Consider the following 22,535-nt stretch of genomic DNA (forward strand, 5'->3'; position numbering starts at 1 on the left):
TTTTATTACTGCTAGGTCTAATTCTTTGTGTTCTGGTTCCTACCAGCTGTCTACAATAAACATATAATGAGCTAATTGCTCACCTTAGCTCATGTGGATGGTTTCATGTCTGCATGAATGTTTAATTATTTAGACAGGCCTCTTTTTTTCTCACTAAAAATGAATCTTTATTTCAGTATGCATGTATACCTTAGCGGTGCTAGAGTAAAGAAATGAAAAGTAAAGTAAAGAAAAAAGAAAAGGGTTTAATAAATAAACTCACTTACATCTTGTTACTGGTTCAGCAAAAGGCCATGGTCTCAAATATGAGACGAACAAAACAGACAAGAAAAACTAACACTATGGCTGTCTTTGCAGCTTTTCCCATTAATTACAGGAAAAACAAAGAAAATCTACATAGACATGCTCCAGGGCCACTGGTTTGAAGGCTGTTAACAAATTATACTGAATTATACTGAAGCATAGTCCTCTCTTCTTTTTAAAATAACCATATTTATCTATAATTCTAACCTTCCCTACAGGCATCAATAAAGTCGAATTTTACATCTTAAAATCCAGCACAGCTATATGTTACAAGTTTAGCTAGATGCCACAGTTTCTCTCAGCCAGGAAAAAGACCTCTCCTGTGGCAATCTTCCATTTTACACAAATGAGTGTGAGAATCATGCCTTGCTCTCTACACTGTGGCATTACTCAGCCATGCTGGAGGCATATCCTGTTAATTTTAATGCACACCAGCCTGCAACCAGCAGCTCAATCTACTCAGGAGAAAATTACAAAGCCCAATCAATACAAATGTGTCCTACAAAGTTAAATACCACCTTGCCTGATAAACAGCCACTTCTCCCTGTCATACTGCACAGAGGCAATCTAGTGCTACAAATTGCTTTAGAGGGACAGCACAGGGGAGCAGGGTTTCATGTGGGGAAAATTGGGACTATTTTTGCCATTTTTAGAAAATGTAACACTTAAGAGTGATCCTGTCTGACTCATAATGGCTAAATTGTTCATTTGATCAATGGCTATTTGGTAAGTGGTCTTTTACATTTGCAGAAGACATGATTACAGGAGTTTTACTAGTTTTGGAATGTGTGACGATGCCACTTCTGTTACATTCTTTTCTCTTTTGAGCCATCATCCTTTCAAGGTTTCCTTCCTTCACTGCCTACATTTTCTCCCCTCAGAATCCCTGTTCTGACCACCTGCTTTTCTGAGTCCAATTTTAACACAGACCTCACACTCAAAGAGAGAGCAAAAGTAGGGCCAAGAATGCAAACATCAGTTTCCCAGAAAAGTCCACAGTCTCCAAACCCAAAGTGGTCATATCAGATCAGACAAAGCTATATGACAATGTCAGGAGATTTTGGTGGCTTTATCTTGAGTATGCAGGATTTTATTTTATTTTTTGTCCACACCTACACAGTGGTCACTCTGCAACAACTGTACTTTCCAGATTTTCCAGATTTTTTGGAGGAGACCAAAAACGTCTAAGTGCAAATGGTGAGAACATCAAATGGACTCAAAGCAGGTTTTAGCTCTTTAATTACACAAATTAAAGTGAAATCAGGATTCAAGTAAGTGTCATGCTGGTAAGTATTACAGCAGAGAGAGAGAATGCAAACACAACAGGACTGCCAGAGGAGAGAGCAAGGTTAGCACCATTTCAAAATAGTTATTATTCCCAGAATTATTCTTTCAGGTTTGATTCAGATTGCTACATGTATTTTTCTCATGAGCTTGCAGGTGGGGTAGGCAGCCAAAGTTTCCCTGCAGCAGTGATGGTGGAGAATGGACAAGCAGGAAACTCACAGGCAACTTTGATAACTGACAACCAATTTAGTTTTTTCAGAGTAAGCTCTTATTTCTCAGACAAAACACTCCTGAGATTTCTTTGTTTGCAAGTTACATTATTTATCTAGCCAACGCACACAACAGGAGAACCACAGCTCCAAAAAAGCTGGAGCGACCTGTAAAAACAGAATGCATTGATGTTTGCAGACAACACTGTGATCTGCAAAGAGAGCAAGGGGCAGGTGGAAGAGAGCTTTGAGAGGTGGAGGTATGCTCTGGAATGAAGAAGAATGAAAGTCAGTAGAAGTGACGCAGGATACGTGTGTGAATAAGAGGAAATAATCAGGAATGAAGCTGCAAGGAGCTAAGGTAGTGAAGACAGAGAAGTTTAAATATCTAGCATCAACCATCTGAAGGAATGGACAGTGCACAAGAGAGATGAATAAGAGGCAAGGTGGAGCAGGTGGAGACGAGTGTCAAAGGTTTTTTGCCGCAGAAGGTTAGCAGCAAAAGAAAAATGTAAGATTTACAAGTTGGTAGAAAGACCTGCTACGATATATTATTTTGAGGTGGTGGCACTGAGAATAAGACAGAAGGCAAAGGCGTTAAGGTTTTCACTGAGAGTAACGAGGATGGACGGGATTAGAAATGAGTTTATCAGAAGGGCAGCTCAGGTTGAGCGGTTCAGAGAGAAAGTGAGAGAGGCGAGGCTGAGATGGTTTGGACATCTTCAGAGGAGAAACAGTAATACCCACTATTCCTCCTCTGAACAAAGACTCATACATATATTGGTTGTTGAAAAGACTGCTGGATAGGAAATTATCAGACATAACTTGGATGTAGTGAAGAGCAACATATAGAGGAATGACGTGACAGGATGTTAGGAATAAAATGAGATGGAATCAGAGGATGCGCTACAGTTCAGTGTCCCTGACAATTGAACGAATTAAATTTAAAAAAAAGAACCAGAAGTATAAGTATTTAGCCTGTACACCACAAATGCATATATGCACATAAAATATCTATAAATATGTTGCCTGTGATGTAACATGATGATTTGAATAGCAGTGCAGTTGTAGATCCATAGCATTTGCCCAGGATTAGGGTTAATGGGTTAGTGCCCGCTAATCCTAATAAGTCTGCTCAACTGTAAAAGTGTTTTCTGTGCTTTAGGAACTTGTATATTATCTAAAATCTCATCTTAAAGTCCATATGCTGAAAGAAGGAACAGAAACTGTTAAAACTTACATGCATGAGCACTGATATGTTACCACAGCAGCAGTCTATCCTTCTGTGAAGAAAGTTTGGAACCTGACTAAAGAGAAATCTTCCATTTGACTATCATTATTAGAGAGACGAGGCTGATTCTGTCTCAAGTTAAAAAAAAAAAACTAGCTCTATGCAAATTTTCACCAAAATGTTTTTTCTTTGTTGGTTTGATTTCATTTTGTCATTGTTCTTGTGCCCGTACACTATGTGCTTGTGTGTGAAACGGCTGTGGCTATAAATAACAAAATGTGTTTTTTATTGACATTATATGGATGTGTATACCATTTGTGATGGTCTTTCTTATAATAGTGTGTGAGTGTGTGTGTGTGTGTGGGGGGGGGGGGGTGAGAGTGGTAATGAAATACTGTATATCATTGAAGAGCATCAAAAGGAGCCATTGAGTTGCTTCCTAGTGCGAGCGTACCTCTCACCATTCCTCACTGCACCCACACCCACCCCCTCACCAGCAGCTCTAAAAACTTCTCTCTGAGTAAGCTTGGACTCAGGACTCAGATAAAGTTGGAGGATTAATGAAGAGGCAGCACTTTAACAACAGCACAAAAATGACTTCTTTTACTTTTTGTGCCACTTAATGTCACAGTATAAGGTAAAAAAAATTTCAACGAGAAGCAATTTCTTAGAGAATCAAAAGAAAAGCTTTCAAATGAAAAATAAATGGTATTTCCACAGTGTTGGGTCATTTCAGAGTTGATTCCTGAGGGGCAGACATATGAGCTGAGGGGTTTAAGGCACACCCGGGCCACAACTGTGAACGCATCAATAACTGTCAGGGCAGTAAAGCCACCCTGTGTGTGAGATTGCCTTATTGATTTGCCTCTCTGAAGATAATATCTTTACTCTGTCTGTTACACATTCAGAAATTCAGCCAGTCAAACATCCAGTTTTGTTCTTAAATGCATTTGATGCCATACCACAAAATGCATACTCTGCATGTAGGCTAAGTTAAGTCTTTAATTAGCAAAGGAAGTAAAAAAAAAACCTTGCCAAATATTATTGAAACATCTTTAGAGGATCGTCAGAGTGTCTGTGGCGTGACAGTGTCTTGACAGAGGTGACATTTAGTGCTCAGTATTGGAGTATTGATCACAGACCATGTAATTCAACTATTCTTCATGTGGACTCACTCCCCTATCATCTATATCCCCCTGCATTGTTTGGCTGTTGCAGGCAAGCTTAACCTGCACAGCAACGTGGTCAACTAGATATCAGCTGCAGAAGAAACCCTATTACCTTAACCTCTGGCCCTCAGTAGTTTTCCCTTAAGTTCTATTTTTAAGTATTTGTTATTTATTTAGATACAGTGCTGTGAAACAGGGGTTGCAATCCGGTCTTTAAGTCTGACGTCATTAGCCATGTCTGGGCCCAAATTCTCCTGCAGGTCCCAAAGTCAAACTATCACTACAGCATTACTGAGAGTTGAAAAACTGTCTAAATTCTTTCATCTGTGATAAAATGATTAGTGTGGCTGCTCTACCAGGTGTAACAATTAAGTTTAACATCCAGGCATCCATGAAAACAGAATTTATGATATTTAACGGAGTTAGAAGTTAGCAGGGAGTTAGCTCGCTAGCTTCCATGCAGTCGCATGGCAGGATGCTGTAAACGGACCAAATGTCAGTCAGGAGAACAACTGAGATAATCCATCCACAATACGAGGTTAGTCATTAATATACTGCTGCATGGGCTGGGCTGTAGTTACATCATAAGGGTTTAAAAACTGAGCTTTAAAATGATTAGCGGTAATAAAAACCGAGAGAAGCCGACAGGGATCACTGACTGTTTTTAGGGTCTTGTTGAGATTAAATAGAACAAGATACAAAGCATTAAAACATGTTAAAAACACAACAGCCTTTTTAAATGCAGAGTACTTTGGGCCTGGAAACAGGATTCATCACGTCATCACAAAGACCGGATTACCTTTTCATATTGGGCCAGGCAGGTTTGGATAGCTTTCTTCCCTTGATAAATAAAATCCTTCTTTAAAAACTGTATTTTGTATTTACTTGGGTTATATTCATTTGATAATAAAATTTATTTGACATGCCAGCACAGTGGCCTCACAGGTACAAGGTCCTGAGTTTGATTCCACCATCTGGCCAGGGTCTGTGTGGGTTCTATCCAGGTACTCGGGCTTCCTCCCACAGTACAATGACATGCGATTAGTGCGGTTAGGTTAATTGGTGATTCTAAATTGCCCATAGGTGTGAATGAGAGTGTGAATGGCTTTCTGTCTCTCTGTATTCGCCCTGTGTCAGATTGACACCCTATGATAGATGGTATAAGCTCCAGCCTCCCTGCAACCCTGATAAAGATAAGCAGAAGAGAAAGGATGGATCTAAGATATGTAAGTGTGACAAATATGGAAAAATACATAGAAAAAAAGAATACTTTTCACAGCAGTGCATGTAATATACATAAGCTGCAATGTGCCACCTGTTCCTTTAATTTCTGTAAGATTTCTGTGGCACTGCACTAGAGCTCCAAAAATACTCACTGCTATAAACCATAATGTGATAACTGTTAATCGTTATCGGCTTATGAAATCTGTGCGATATAAAACTTCTGTAAGAATCAATAAGCTATTGTTTCTGGATTTCACAAATGTATCACGAAATCTAATGAACATTTAGTTTGTTTTGGTGTTATTGATCGGAATGCAATAAGCCTAAAACTCCTTATTGATCACAGTGGCTAATATACATTTCTCGTTCCATGCTGCACACACCAGTCAGAACTTTTCTATCGAGTCAACAAAGAAAGTGGTTTTTCTATGCAAAGCAGGGACTCTTAGAATCATTCAGTTGTTAATTTTTGCAAATTTAGTGCTTTTTCATCTGCAGAAAAGACAGAATTAAAGGTGTTTCCCTTACCAAACTCTGAGAAAATGTTTTACTCTTCACCATTCATTATCAGTTTGAGTTGCCATTTACATTACAGATTAAGAGTTTGCATATAAATCACTGAATTTGCAAAACTACTCAATAATTAACACAGTAGCAGCTATAATATTTGTTAATCCTGAATCCTGTTTGGAAACATTGTTTGGTCTCTCTGAGCTGTGGGTAGATAAGTTGCAATTTCTCTTACAGTACAAGTACAGTAGGTACAGTACAGTAGTTTCTTCCATTGTAAACAGCAGGACAGCACATACTCATCACTCAGACACACATTGATTTGAGAATGCCACACTCTATAGTAGTACCACAGTAAAAAATAACAACTAGTCCCATTAGGGTCCATCTGCCCAAAACTCACCTTCTCCCTAGCATCCTCGTCCGTCACATCAACCCTCTGCTAGTCCTTCTTCACAAAATCCATGAATCTTTTCTCAGAGCTCTTTCTTTTTCTCCTGCCTGGCAACTGCATATTCAACATTCTTTGCCCAATACATCTATTATCCCCTCTATGTACACGTCTAAGCCACCTCAGTCTTATATCTCTTTGTCATCAAAACACTCGACCTGAGTTGTCACTCTGATATATTAATTTCTAATTCTATACATTCTGGTCACTCCCAGTCCAAATCTTATCATCCTTAACTCCATCTCGAGCTCAGCCGCGGGTCTTTTTTTCAGCACCTCCATCTCCGCACCATACATCATAGCAGGTCTCACTACTGTCCTGTAAACGTTCCCTTTCACTCTTGCTGCTATCCTTGTGTCACAAATCACCTCTGACACTCGTCTCCACCCACTCCACCTTGCTTGCACTCTCTTCTTCACGTTGCTTTAAATGGCTCATGCACTTTCACTACCTCTGTGACTTTCATCTTCACTGTTACATGTGCCATGTTAAAAACCAAAAAATAAATACAATACAATACAATTTTATTTATATGGCACATTTAAAAACCAACGGTATACCAAAGTGCTTCACAATACAACAGCAGGTTTTATTGGAGTTAAGTATAAAATACAGGTGTTAACTAACTGGGAAAGAAAGATTAAATAAGTGAGATTTTAATCGTGATTTAAATGATGGGATGGAGTCAGACGCGCGACTAGCAATGGGAAGGCTGTTCCACAGGTTAGGTGCAACCAGGGCAAATGCACAGTCACCTTTGGTCTAAAGCCGAGATCTAGGCTGTACCAAGAGTAATTGGTCGGATGATCTGAGGGCTCTCCCAGGGGTGTATGGTCTAAGAAGTTCGACAAGATAGCTAGGTGCTGTATTATTTATAATTTTGAAGGTAAGCAGCAATATTTTAAATTTGATGCGGTATTTGATGGGAAGCCAGTGCAAATCAGCAAGGACAGGGGTAAACCTTCAGGTACCAGTCAAAAGGCATCGCAGACTTTTGGACAAGCTGTAATCTATGGAGAAGAGCAGCATGGAGACCAAAGTAAAGGGAATTACAGTAATCTAATCTAGAGGTCACAAAGGCATGAATAAGCTTTTTAAGATCCTTATGTGGTACGTAATGCTTAGCCTTCGAAATAAGACGCAGTTGGTAGAAGCTAGATTTGACTACAGAGGACACTTGGTTGTCAAATTTGAAAGAGCTGTCCAGCAGCACATCTACATTACTAACAATGTCAGAGAGAAAAGTGGCGAAGGATCCAAAGGTATCGACTAGCTGGCCCCGGGGGAAATGACTGTCAAACACCACAATTTTGGTTTTCTTTTCATTTAAGATAAGAGAATTGCCCAAATGCCATTCCTTGACTTCTCTCATGCACTCTAGGAAGCAGTGCAGTGACAGAGCAACAGCGTCAGTTAGCTGAAAATAAATTTGTATATTATCAGCATAGCAATGAAATGACATGTATTTTTCAAAGATTAAGCCTAGCGGTAGCATATAGAGTGAGAATAACATTGGGCCCAACACAGAGCCTTGAGGCACGCCACAGCAGAAGGATGCAACAGAGGAAGAATAGGTACCCAGTGTGACAGAGGAGGACTGCTCGAAAGATATGATTTAAACCAGTTAAGGGCGTCACCTCTAATGCCAACTGTATGTTCTAACCTCATTAGTAGAATATTATGGTCCACCATATCAAAGGCTGGGGACAAGTCCAGTATGACTAAGACCACAGAACAACCTGAATCTGCAATTAGGAGAAGATCATTAAGGACTCTCGGCAGAGCTGTTTCAGTGCTATGATGTGGTTTAAAGCCAGACTGAAATTTACAAGATATATACAAAAACAATAAATAAGGATCAAGAAAAATGATCACCAAATATATCCAGAATGCATAAAGTTGTAATAAAATGCCTCTTCCTGTAGAATCAATATATATATATATAATATATATAATAATCACAGTGGACATTTTTATCTAAAGTGAGGTCAGTGTAAAAGCAAAAAAGCACTAAATATCACTTTGGCCTGGCTTCAGACCTGTAGTGCTTTGACCTAACATACTTAGTAGGCAATAGTTTAAGAGGCCATGTTCTTTGTTCTCAGTAGCTGTTTGGTTAATGACAGCTATGCCAAAGCTACACATGAACACAACACCCATGTTAAATGAAACAAAAAAGCCTTTAATAACTAACTTTATATTGTTGTACCCTCGTGCCTTTTATGGAAAAACATTACTTACACCTGTTAGTCAAGCTACAGTACAACTCATTATAATCATCAATGGCATTTGCATTCCATCTGATGCCCATCCAAGTGCTGATGCTCATTTAATTTGCTTCCCTTTATCAGAAGCAGCAGAGGTAACGCAAACATTTCTGCCTTGTTAATTGAAATTTTGATTAATTAACTGATTGCCTTGTGTGAGTCCCATTCATATCAGGCAGTACAAATCATATGTAAAGAAGCTTAAAGCAGTCTCTGAAATATTTTGCCTTTTTCGTCTTTCAAAACGTGCAAGACTCCACTGAAATATAGATCGCTGTTGTATTTCAAACCTTTTCTGTGCACCATGTTCAAACAACTGTGAAACGGATAACAATAGATCTGTTGTATTCACACACCCGGAGGGAGAGGGTAGTTTGTCTGACAAACACTGGCTCTAAAGGGTATCAAGCTCCCTGAGTCGGACTACCAACAAAGTTAGTTGCTGCGGGATACTTTTTTTCTTGTGTCATTATTTCCTTGGACCAGTGAAACTAGATGTGAACCTATTTTCTCCAAGATTGTAGAACCTCCTGGATGTTCCGGTTGGGAGGAACTGTCCACTTCATTTACTCCTTCCATTTGTTAAGCCTTTTATGAAAGTCACGCACCATCTGCATGGCAAAAACACTTCTGGAAACTTCTCTAAGGAGACGGTCTGCTACTCCAAAACATTCCAAGCCTGAGTTGTTCAGTGAAGAGCTATGTTTTGAGGTTTTTAGCCACATGTGTGATCTGTGTTTGTATTCCCCTGATGCCTTGTGATTAGTCACATTCTCAAATGAATCAATCTGCATGCAGTAGGTATATATATGTCGGCAGGTTGACGTGGCCTGCAGTGTTTTTCAGTAAATTCTCAGGATTCTGTCAGATTGTATGGCTCAGCTCTCAGTGAAACATAAACTGCCAGTGCAGAGGCCTTCATCTGCTCCCTCTGGACTTAATTTGTACATCATTTTGTTTTGAGGCAAATGCATGCCAAAAGATTGGAGCAACCCAAAAAGACACATGTACCTAAGTACATATATCCACTGACTACAATGTAACTAAAGTACTTCAGAATTACATATAATATATAGACTTGCAGACAGTAAATAAATACCAGGTGCCAAGGCAAGCTGAAAACTAATCAGAATTTGATGGAAGCACTTGGAACAATTGCTCCTTAGAAGTACCAACTAGTACCTAGAAGTACCTAAATCCTTGCTCTAACTTGGCTGGGAAAACAAACAGACTAAATACGAGTCACCAACGAGTCAGTCACCAGACAGTATTTGACTTATAGGTTGCATTATAGCAATGCAATGAAATTAAGGCTTGCTTAACCCATGGATGGGTGAAATAGTGAGATACTGATTCATATTCATCCAATTCTGTGGAAGTGACAGAAAATCCAATATTGGTTTATATTGCAGGTTACCTTTGATATGCATTTTAAATCAAAGGTCAAACATTCTACAATTTCAGAAAACACTAGCAAATAGAAAAACACAGCACAAACTCACAAAACACAATGAAAATTGAATACAGCACAAAGGAAATAGAAAAAAAAGCTGCAAAAATTCACACAAAAAACTCACAAAACACAGCAGAAGTGTTTTTGGAGAGGCAATAACATGACAGGCCAGCCAAAGAAGTGATAAGCTAACACTAAACAGCTATGAACAAACATGTATCTACAGCATTATATGAATCATGTGATTAAAACACATTATTTTGAATCTTTTTCTCCCTGACAACACTCATGAGTTTTTTAAGTCTGCCTTAGTGTGATCTTTTGCATGTTTTGGGTTTAGTCCTTTCTGCAGCTATTCCATTAGGTTATTGTCCTCCCAGAAACACTTTTGTTGTTTGTTGTGGGATTCTGATTTATTCTACTTCTATCTTGTTTAATGTGATTTGTTTAGAGTTTGTGGTTGTCCGTTTCTCCATTGGCTCCAATCCACTTGGATAAACAGTTGGGAAAATAGATTGTTGTAGCCGGTAACCAGCCTTCGCTGTCCAGGTCAACTGTGCAGTGATAAGGACTTGATACAACGAATGGGGTCCGTGTTTCCTTTTATGGAGCAACAAACATGGTGTACAAAACTAACTGTTCTACTGAGTCTGGCTGCCCTGTTAGCATGCAATTCATGTTACATCGTCCACACTTGCAACAGAGTCATTCACTTCTCAGATCAAGGACAATGCTATTTTCTTAAAGTGGATAGACTGCCGGGCACACCACTTATCACAGTGTATTTCACACCATATCTGTGGTATTGGTGTTGCAAATAAATACTAATGCTTTTACATTATACCAAACTCCCTCTAAACAAAAGTCTTGCATCTTGGAAGTCATCTGGGTAATACCTCTGGATAGTAATTTTGATGCCCCTATTAAAGGGTATAGGAGAGTAAACATTAATATCAGTGAGAAATAAAAACTCGATCTATAGAATGATCAGTCGAATCTGATAGAAACCCACCTGAAAGCTTTGGTGACTTTGCCTAAAAATAAGGTTAAAAGTTGGTTTGTTTTTCTCTCCACTAATTCTCCTACATCACACATGTGCACAACATTAAGGCTCCAGCTCAAGTCCACAGTGATAACATGTTCAACCTGTCTGGCTCATATATAATAAACACTAAGCAAATACTAAATGCTAATTCACAGTATGAAAAGAGTGAGCCAAGAAAAACAATACATGCACTTAGCTACATATAAACTAGGCCAGTAGCCAATAGCCATACAGCTGATATTGTTGTGAACTTGTACCATGCTTCAGCAGAATAATATGACTGGCTAATAGATTCCCCCAAATCACATCTTTGTTGTCAGCAAATATTTTTGTTTTTTTTGTTTGTTTGTTTTTTTTGCTTTTAGTGCTCAATCTTTTGCTTATCCTCTACCTTATGTTGTTTTTTTTTTATCATATTGCAAAAGATATTTTAGGAATATGGTCCAATCCTAATTAGGACATTGTAAGATGGTTATGAAATTCATCATAACCACATAATGCATATGCTCAGGTTATGACTATTTTTTTTTTTTTCTGTGTTTGTTTATTTTTCTTTAGCACACCGTGACCTTTTGACCTTTTCCTCAAACAAGACATCAGAAAGACCTTACATCAGCGCTTAAAGCTCACGTTAATACCCACAAAGGTAACACCACCTTGACTTAGCAGCGGGGCTCAGCGTTGACACTGACAGAGCCTTTGTCTCCTTTCAGAGCTGTCAACCTTTGTCACGTCTCCTGCTGCCATTTCTCGCTACACAGTACTCCTTATTTTTTACACTCGGGCTCAGCATGAACTCAGCTTTCTGTTCTCTTATTTGAAGCTGGAGGTCTCTCTGCAGCGCTGTGCACACATTGCTGGCGGGCTGCCACGTTACGTAGACACAGGTGAACGCAGGAGGGCAAGAGAGACCCGCCACTACGGAGGAGAAAGCCGTGACATGAAAATCAGGTGTTGACGAAAAGTGTCAGGGGTAATCACCATTGTTTCTGAGCAAACAATCTCATCCTCCCTTTGAAATATAGAGGCTAACGTGTCACAACTCATAAGCAGCAGCCTGCTGTTGTATATATAGTTTACATTCCTCTGACAAAGTTAGATACAATGAGTCCAGTAAATGTTTTGACAGGGCTTTTGTTTTGGAGAAATGTGCTGTGCTTTGCAGTATGACAAATCTATTGACCCAGTGTTCTGATAACAAGAGAGCAACAGATAACACCACTTCCCAAACTATCAGATGATTAATTGAAAACGCAAAAGAAAATACAATAGTGCAGCGAGTCTCATTAACCGAAGAATGACCCATCACAACAAGCAATTAATGCAAACAACATCCAGCACTGATTGGCTGCCCAGCAAGGCTCCATGCATCACAGCACATGGAGACGAATATTTCGATGTGATGATTCACATTCATTGCCCATCATCACAGCATCCACATAGTGAATGTACTTTCTGGGTGGAAATTGTTAGCTACACTGCTGTGAAAAAAATATCTGCCCTCTTCTTGATTTTTTTTTAAGTTTTTTTTTTGCATATTTGTTGCTGTTAAATGTTTCCAATTATCAAAAAATTGATATTAAACAAAGTAACCAAAGAAGAAATATAAAATGCAGTTTTTAAAAGATTATTTCAGTTATTAAGGGAGGGGGGCTTATCCAAACATCACCCTGTGTGAAAAAAGCAATTTCCCCTCATGAATTAACTGTGATTAACTACATTTCTTTGGACAGCTGAATTGTGATTACTGCCAGATATGTCGACTCAACAAATCACTTACATAGAGCCTGACTGACAAAGTGAAGCAAATGAAAAGATCTCAGAAAGCAACACATCACACCACAATCTAACGGAACAGCAGTCATTGGCTGACGATGTAATAATAAATTACATTACAAGACATTCCACAGATGGTGTGTGCCACAGTAACCTTTTGCTGTGCTACCTTTCGATGCATACAGTTTCCTTAAGGTTCCTTCTTCATAACAATACTAGAGGAAGGGGTTCTTTTTTATATAAGTCATCTGTCTGGACGCTGAAGTTAGGGATTAGACCTCAATGACTGACAGGTGTCCAGACACATAGGCAGCTGCGGCAGACGGGTGGATGTTAGGCCTCACCTTTGCTAATTAGAGCCACGGAACTGTCCATCATATCTGTGCTGTTGGTCCTTTTTGGAGCCTTTTTAATGAAATTATCTGACAAATAACATGATTTTCTGTACAGTTCAGTACAGGCTGCCTAATAAGTTTGATGAGTAAAATTCTAGTGTTGTATTGTATTGGCTATGGTTTATGAACCTTGCTAACCAAGCTTGCTAGGGTTGTTTGCTAACACATATTTAATTGTAGATATGTTGTATAGTTATATGCATTATGTAAGATTTCATATTCCATGAAAACAAAACAAACAAATAACCAAAAAAAAAAAAATACTACAACTCTTTAACTCGTAACTGCGAGCAGTCAGTTTGGTAACTTTGTAGCCTCCATTTCTATCTGTACATATTTATAGAGTAGACTCAATGTCCCGATTGCTTTTGAGTCTCTCAACTTTTCTTTGTGCTCATATGTATACAAAGTGACAGTGCATTTCACATCATGTTATGGAGTAATGCTAAACTAATATAACAAGTTACTATCTCTGGGAGTAATTAAGTAATACATTGTGTCACTTTTAAGAAACACAACAAGTAATGTGTTTAATACGTGAAGTTCTATTGAGTAAAAACCCAAACACTCATAATACTGATTGGTGGAATTTTAAGGTTGTAAAACTGGATTTCAAAACTGAGCCTCACATTAAGTCGAAATGACATGAATATTTAACAATGTGCAACACCCCTTACTTTGCGTTAGTGAGACTTTTGCAATACACGTTTTAGAGAATTACTTATTTTTTTTACGTTTAATATAGCTCCCAATTTGTGTCAGTGATTGCTACGAAGCCCTAAAAACAGCATTTTAGAGATTCAGCCTAATTGTCTTTTGTTTATGCTGCAATTAGGTGTGCCTGGGGTTTGAGCGACAGAAAATAATGACTGAACACGTACAACTCAAACTTTATTTATACGGCACGAGCATAACAAGCCTTTTGTGACCTTACCAGTGATGATCTACAGCATTCAACACATCATTCCTCAGATTCCCACTGGAATCCATTATTCTGGCAGGTACAGCGCTGAAAGTCTTCTTTCCCAAGCAAACAACAGAAAACCCACAAAAAACAAAACAAAGAACAACAAAATCATGTATTTGCTATTCTGTCTGTAGGTGAATATTCTGCAGCTCTACAGAAATGTATGGTGTGTTTTTTTGTCGACAGAGTATATTAACCGGGAGGTGTTTACATGTGACTCCTAAAAGATAAGAACATAAAACAGGGTTATCGGGCAGACTTGGGGTTCAAAATTGAATGTGTTAGATTGTTTCGATAATACCAAAACCTCAGCTGAAAGTTCTGTAGTGTTCTCATTAACAAATGCAAAAACCCATCAGCAGTTACTTATCAGACATCACCTAATCACAGCCAGTCACCAAAAGGATTTAACAGCACTGATTCCCCTGTGGAGAACAGTGTGTCATTGAACCAGTTAAGCTAATCTTCCCTCCTATCACACCTTTTCATGCCAAATAGAGGTGCTTAATTTCCCTTGTTGTTGTAGAAAATTTATTGCACATTAGTCTCATTTTATTTGAATTAAAACACTTCTTTCTAAGCCTCCGCCAGCAGACTCGTTCTGTTTGAGCAGTGAACTGGCCAGTATCTGACAATATGAGTGGGCTAACTGCTGGAACAGAATAATTGTCTTTGCACAAACAAACAAGGCAACAAACTAAACAAACAAAAAAAAGAGCTATGAATAAAGAAGACAAGGGCATATTTGTTCAGACGCTGGCATAATCTGAACGTCTGGTTCTGTGTGATATGTGGTGATCCAGGAGACTAGCATATTTGTTTGTGTTGCCTTCTCATTTGCATTGAAATATGTGTGTTTCCTCCCCAAAGAACATCAGAGGACATCATTAAATGTTGAAAGGCGCAGACATAAATTAAACATTATCATTTCATGTTTCCTCATTTTGTAAACTTTCTGAGAGATTTCTTATCACAGCCCCACATCTTAATTACACCCATGTACAAATCACTCGGGTATGTCTTTATTCTGTGAGGACCAAACACATAGAAGATGGAAGTAAAAGTCACAGAAATGTTTCCAACAGTAGATATCCATTAAGTACGCAATGAAGAAGAGGGGGGGGAAAGGGGCCGTTAGAAAGGTCAAGCAGCGTTGTGGCCTATTTATCGCTAATGAAGAAGAAATCAAGAACTTGTCAGTTGCTGTGTCCCAATTCAGGGTCTGCACGCTTGAAGTACGCATTTCAAGTGCGATTACGTCACCGCCACGCGACGACGGCTGTCCCAATTCGAAGTGTACTTCAAATGCATACTCCAAATGCGCCGTCGATTTCCCCAAATATCAAGCGTGGTCCGGTGCACGCTTCGTGGTCCCATATATCCCACAATTCATAGCGCGGCAGTGGGTGTGGATAATTTTGGCGCAAAATACGGCAGAAGGGAGCGGCCAAGAGTGAACTGTCAAAAGTAAGTACTGAACATGACGTCACTCAATTATGTGCGAATGTTTAATAACGAAGAAAATTAAAACATTGCTGTTGGCCACATGTTGGCAAAGTTGTGTGACATTAGTGATGTTTGTACTTACAGCGTTAACTTGGCTTTAATATATATAATATATCTATATATCTATATCTATCTATATATCTATATATATATATATATATATATATATATATCTATATATATATATATATATATATATATATATATATATATATAGTCCCGTGGCCTCAGCCTCAGATACTCGACTAATCAAAATGATGTCATGACAAAACATTTTTCTTCTTCATTTCTGTCAAACAATGCTGTATATAACGTTTCTCGCGGTTAGTATCATGGTTGCTAGGCAACCTGAACAGCGCAACAAAGGGCTAGACCGTCCCATTTCACAAACCTCTCACTTCCGCACTTCTCGTACTTATAGTACGCGCCGTACGTAGTACGCGTAGTGCGCGTACTTCAAGCGTGCAGACCCTAAATTGGGACACAGCCAGTGTCTGGGCAGGCTCTGGGTTTTTCTCTGATTACTCTCTTCTGTTCTCTCAGGTGGAGAGGTGTGCATACCTGTGTCTCCGCCTATGGGCAGGGCTGCCCTTTGCACTCATCCACCTGCAGCATATAACCTCATTAAGACGTAGTTTTTAACAACCAACTGTGGCTGTTAATCTTTGCTTCCATTACAGTTCAAAATTGGTTCAACAAGTTTAGTTCTTGTTTTTGTGCTTTTTGCTTAGTAATCCTCTTTCTTTATCTGTGTTCTAGTTCCCGGTTTGGTGTCAGTTCCCTGGAGATCTCACTTGTGTTCCTTTGTGGAGTCTGAAGATCACAGTCAGTCACTGTGGAAACAAGGACATACCTGTTAATGGCCTGCCTGCCCAATCTCACTGAACTGCTTTCATCTTCTCTAGATCCCAGCCACCGGTTACCTTTTCTTAGCTTCAGCTTGCAATGCTAACAAGTAAGACCTCAGAGCTTCTTAACTTCGTTTTCTGCTGGAGTTGCTAACTTGTCCCCCTCACCAATAACCAGTCTCCCTCTGCAGACCGTCTTCCTCCTGACTGAACTAGTTCCTGCCCAGTTGCTCACATGTCTGTCATTCATTCCATTCGGTTGGTAGATAAATGTTTTATTGGCCGAGTCTGCTCCTTAAATTGCAGCAGCATCATGACAAAAGCATCCTCGAATGTTGCTTGACTGATGAAAGCCAGAAGTCATTTGTATAGGCTCACTGCATTTATCATGTTGGCTGTTCCTAAACACAGGCATGCCTTGGTGCCTGCTGTTTGTCACCCTCCAGGAGCATCCACCTTTAGGCTAAAGGTGAATATTTATTGACATCCAGTTTCTATATGTAATATCTTTGAAACATTCAGCAAGATATAGTTCATTACTGTGCATAAATAAATAAAAATTGTTTTTAAAAAATAAACTAATCATCAGATTAGGAATAAAAATTGACTGATCATCCTCAATCTTATCCTAAAGACCTCATAGTTCCATAATACCCCAATAGAGGTATTAGGTAGAGCACTTTACTGTCAATGGAACTAGCTCCCAGTTTGCATTTGGGAGACAGACCCTTTTTAGTAGAATTCTTGCTTACGTACACGGCGTAGGCAGCTGGGGGCTTCCATTGATGCACTGAGTGTTTTTACCTCGCTCACCTTTTTTTTTTAACTCACTGCATTTAATCAGTAGTCGTCATTCTCTGGCTCTCTACCAACATGTGTCTTTTGTCCTGTCTCTGTCCTCGCACCGCCAACCGGTTGAGGCAGATGGCTGTCCCTCGCTGATCTGCAGGTTTCTTTCTGTTTAAAGGGAGTTTTTCCTCCCCACTGTCGCACAGTGCTTCCTCACAGGGGGTTGTGGATTGTTGGAATTTTCCCTGTATGATTGTAGGGTCTAATGTGCTTTTTCGGCTTATGGTGGTCAGGTTACTGGATAACTGCAGAAAATATTAGTTACCTGGGTACTGGGTTTTGAGACCTTCCTTGAGCTCTCAAGGGATTTCCTGGAAGTTCAATGATATTATCAAATGTATTTCTTACACCAGACCAGAGCAGCTGTGGAATCTCTCTGCTCAAAAAGGTGCCCTGTAGTTTTCAAGTTTGCATCTACACTTGTTTTAATTCAGACAATCATAACTGATGACATGATATACAGCATAATGCATATCTAATGTCATAGCTAACATTTAGACCTTGCAGAAAGACAATTTATGTCAGCATATTAAACTACAGTCAAACTGTTTTCATTTCAATTCTGTGATCTTTTCACTGGCAGGAAAAAAAAAAGACTTTAAAGTATAAATGTGAAAATAGCCAAGTGATAATTAATTATTTCAGGAAATCACAAACATAAAAGAAAAGGCAGGGATTCTACGCAGAGGGTGGAATTAACATTAATTTGTGTTTGTGCTCCACTGTGGACACCTTTTTTTTTTTAAATGGCAATGCAAAATGAAGAATCACCTCTAATTTGTGAGTTGGAATATTAAAAAGCCTTTGGGAAATGACATGAAATTCAATTCCTTGTGTACAGCTCATTTGAATATAAATCAAAGAAGGAGGATGTTGATGTCTGGCGCTTATGCCTCATCATTGTGCTACGGCAATTGTCCAACGAAAATTCAGCAAGTCAATTTATTTCCCTAATGAGAATATTGTGCAGTAGCACAGATAACAACATGCAACCCACAACAGCAACTATTTATCATTTAAAGCATTACCAGAAACCCTGAGAAAATGTACGGAGATACACCTCACACAAATAAACTCTAATTTCCTTCCTGAAAATGTCATTCATGTTCAGTGTCAGGGAAGGGCATGAGAAGGGCTGAGGCACAGATAGAATGTGACACTAACGCTGCACCTCACAGTGTTTCATCCACAGAGCTGTCCTGCCTATTAGTCTTATGTGTGCTGGAGTTCTGATGCTGTGAGGATTTGACAGGCTCACTGCAGAACCTCAAATTAACTTAATTTGGGTTTAGATGTCATCCTCCAAAAAGCCGCCTTGCTTTTTCTTAGTTGTAACCTCTGACTGTCCCTCATCTTGATGCCTGGTCATTAAAGGAACACAGTTTTTCCTCGAGCCAGGGAGGACTGAAGGCATTAATGAGCAAGCCGACTGGCGCAGACGGTGGCTTTTTAATTAGCAGCAAGACCACTTTCTAGCTCAGTGGTCTCCTCCATTTTCATAGCAAGAAATTATTTTTGGATACTTTAGCTCTCTTATGTTAGGCTGCCCATTAAAGTGTGAATGGCACAAATGACAGGGCGTAGTAATTGGAATCGCGCAGAATTACCACAGAGGTCTGGAGTAATTGTGTGTTTGAGTGGCATTTTGTGCTGCTACTTTTCTTCTTTTTCAGCCCAAGTCCAGAGATGAAAGAAATTGCATTTTACTCACATTGTATTCATATTTTAATTTTGGCAGGGAGTAAAGACGTGGCATGAAAGAACACAAATCTTCATTCTGTTCACTTAAGGCAAAAGCCTCCCGTGGTTGCATGGCACTCAATCTCAAAGCTTTACCTTGGCAGCTTTAGCTGATTTGCTCGGACGCTTTGGATTCTTTGTTTTAAGATAAGATCATAATTTTGACATCAGTACAACCAGCATCAAGAGGCTTGAGCACTTTAGTCCTATAGTATCTACTGTTACAGTGCCATTAGTATTTATACACAAACCACATAGGCATCGTGAATACTTCACATAAAAATGTATTATTCAAAAACAGAAAGGCTTTACTTTGAAGTGATCTTTTGGAAAACTTCAGTCTAAAGGTAATCTTTGGTTCAGTGGGGTGTACATCCTCAAGTTGAAATGCACTGGAATACTCAGAGTGAGCGACCTGACCCTTGGGACCAGGTTTCTTTGAACATTTTTTACATAATGGAGCTCATATTGATTTTTGTTTTTGAACCAGAGGGAAGAGTATGAATAGGAAGCGCTAATATTTTAATCCTGTATTCCCAAGATGGAGACACACAAAAACAAATAACATTTTCTTTCTTTTGTATGAAAGAAATTTGTATTTTTTTTCTACATAAAGACTAGTATAGATTCACACAGAGAAAACTCATCCACTCTATACTGTTAGGTGTATTTATGGTGAAGTAATCTTCTCACACTCATCCTTGGATTGTGCTCTGTGTCATTCTGGACTGACAAATAGCTGACGAGTGATCAATTGCTCCACTTAGAAAAGTTTTTGAAAGAGTCAGCTCAACAGATCACCATCTTGTGACAGAGCAGAAATTGAGTGGGGGTTTGCAAACATAGGCTTATATTGATTTTCATATGAAGAGTGAATTATTTCTACCACATCTCTCCAATTTGATTTATGCTCATTTTGCTGTCTGTACTCCAATTCATACAAGCAGCCAGAAACCCCTTTCTTATGTGGCAAGCGATACCCTTTTGCCAAAGGCCACTCAAACAGTAATGTGTTCTTTTAGATTAGCCTGTCAGGTACAATGTAATTGACTGGGGAGATTAAAAAGAAGATATCACAGTGCATTATTGATTCACATGTTAAGAGGGTCACATGTACCACAGTTTATCAGCACCCCGGCAGACAGTCTGGAAATGGGAGACTTTTTATAAAACTCTCCAGGGGACAAGGGGGAGATATTAAAAGGTTGCACTCAGTCCATTGTTTTCAAGTTTGTGTCCACGCCCTGTTCCCACTCTTACACTGAACCCACACTGAAAAAGGCGTCGAGCACAATACATCAGACACTTCTCAGCATAATTTACCTCGGAGAAGAGAAAATGTAGGTGACAGTGACTTGTGAGTGGAAAGTTGCCTGGCTGAATACTAAACCTGACTATTAAAATGTCAATCAGCAAAGCTGCAAAAGGAATGAAAGGGCCTACAGTCATGCTGTAAGGTGCTGCAAGGCTGTATTTAAGCACAGCAGCGCTTTGAGCAAAACGCTAGCAGCATAAGAATGACAACATATTCATACTCCTACTCTGCAAAATATCAGTAGCATTGGAAAAAGTGAATGTTTGTGTAACTGAAGAATAAAAAAGGGGGGGAAAGTCAGCTCGCCAGTGCCACACTGTGTCCTGACAAACATTTAAAAACCTTTGTAGAATTTGTGAAGTGCATATTCCTCAGCCTGGAAAACTGTCACGTGTTTGGTGGAGCAGAAATTTCTAGAGACGTCTTCAGAACTTCTGTTATTAGATGTTATTCATTTGTAATTGTCAGTGTTTTCGAGGACTTCTTCACTTAGCTTTACTTAGCCTTCAACAGGTCTCTGTTATGTGGTATGAAGCTGTTTGGCCAGTTAAAGATAGTGAGACTCGTATTCCTCAAAGTATATTTTTTATGCATTTATCATAGTACACTGATGTTTATTAAGGTCACTATTGATAATTGGTGAATCATCTTCTGCAATGATGGTTTTATCCTTGAATGATGATTTAATGTCATTGCACAAGAGAGGCCAATGTTACCTTGTCATTTTCAGGTATTAACCAGCTGATTAGCTGCTGCCAATAATTATTTTGAGTGTGACAGGTCAGCAATTAGACAGCTGCTCCACAAAACAACAGGAATAATTTTTAACATCTGATTTTAATAAGTCTGCATGGAAAAAAAGTTTTCACACTACTCTTGGTACTCATTGGCAGTAAAAGACCTTCCCGGTTCTGGGTATCTCTCTCAGTTATGAATATTGTATAAACACAGAGCTTGTGGAGCTGAAAAACAGCATGCTGAAAAAACCCTTCCCTGGACAAATAGAAGTTCTGAGATGTGCAAGAAAGGTCGTACACGTCTCAAGGGAAGACCGAAGGAGTGTTTCATTCATATTTTAATGAATGTTCTCAGGTCAGGGATGAATACACACAGGAGCAGGTGAAAGGTGAAGCTGATATAAATAGCTGGTGTGGAGAGGTGCAAAGCACGACCTTGTCTGTCCATAGAAGAAGATAATTACACTGCTGTGATCCAGAGTTATTGGCAGCTCCCTGTTAGATAATTACCATAGTTTAAAGGGCTTTTGGAAAGTTACAAAATCATAACAATATTTTTCTGCATGTTATGCGTTATTTCTTTCTGTCTTACACATTTAGACCTTCCTTGACCCTATTTGTCTTTTGAAGTACAAATAGGCATGTTAAGTCAAACTAAATTCAAGCAAAGTAAAAGAAATAAATAATACTGTGGCTGTCATTTAGCAATAAATGCGTCTTTTGAAAAGGTCACGGGGGTTCTTTTTTTTAAACCCCAGCCGTCCTCACAGACCTTTGTCAGCACTTGGTTCTTTAAAAAAGCTCTTTTTGAATTTCTTTGGAGAGTAATGCAAATAAAAACAAAGTTCGATGCCTAAAAAAACAGCCCTATAATGAATTTTGGAATGAAGAGATAACCCCATTCATCTTATTTTACTGGATGTGATTCTTTTACTTCTTTGGCCATATATTTTATATATGACAACATAAACTTTTATATGATCAAATTATTTAAAAATGACATTGTAAAAAGATGAATGACTGCTGACATGTCTGTGCGTAATGTTTAACTATCTACCTATAGAACATGACTGAAAGGGTGGAAGGTTGTAGTATTTATCACAACCCTTAAGTTGAGACTTTTGATTTCATAGTTCGTCTTTGTTTCCCTCCCTTTTGACCTTGTGTCCATGGTAACTTTATGCTTATGATTTCTGTAAAGGGCCTCTTTTCAGACATCCTTGTGCTGCCAATAACTGGTTGGAATATCAAGC

The 22,535-nt window shown here is 39.0% G+C and overlaps 1 protein-coding gene across 1 annotated transcript in view; it reads left to right on the top strand.

The window, feature by feature from the left end:
- Positions 1 to 7,501: 7,501 nt before the first annotated feature.
- Positions 7,502 to 22,535, top strand: part of eif4g2b (eukaryotic translation initiation factor 4, gamma 2b) — a 34,156-nt gene continuing 19,122 nt past the window's right edge. Inside the window, exon 1 of the mRNA XM_087844615.1 lies at positions 7,502 to 7,646. Coding sequence (XP_087700741.1) covers positions 7,502 to 7,646 — 145 coding nt within the window. The remainder of the gene's footprint in view (positions 7,647 to 22,535) is intronic.

The sequence above is a fragment of the Neolamprologus brichardi genome, chromosome 7 (assembly GCF_056152115.1).
Source record: "Neolamprologus brichardi isolate AB-2024 chromosome 7, ASM5615211v1, whole genome shotgun sequence".
NCBI classification, from domain to species: domain Eukaryota; kingdom Metazoa; phylum Chordata; class Actinopteri; order Cichliformes; family Cichlidae; genus Neolamprologus; species Neolamprologus brichardi.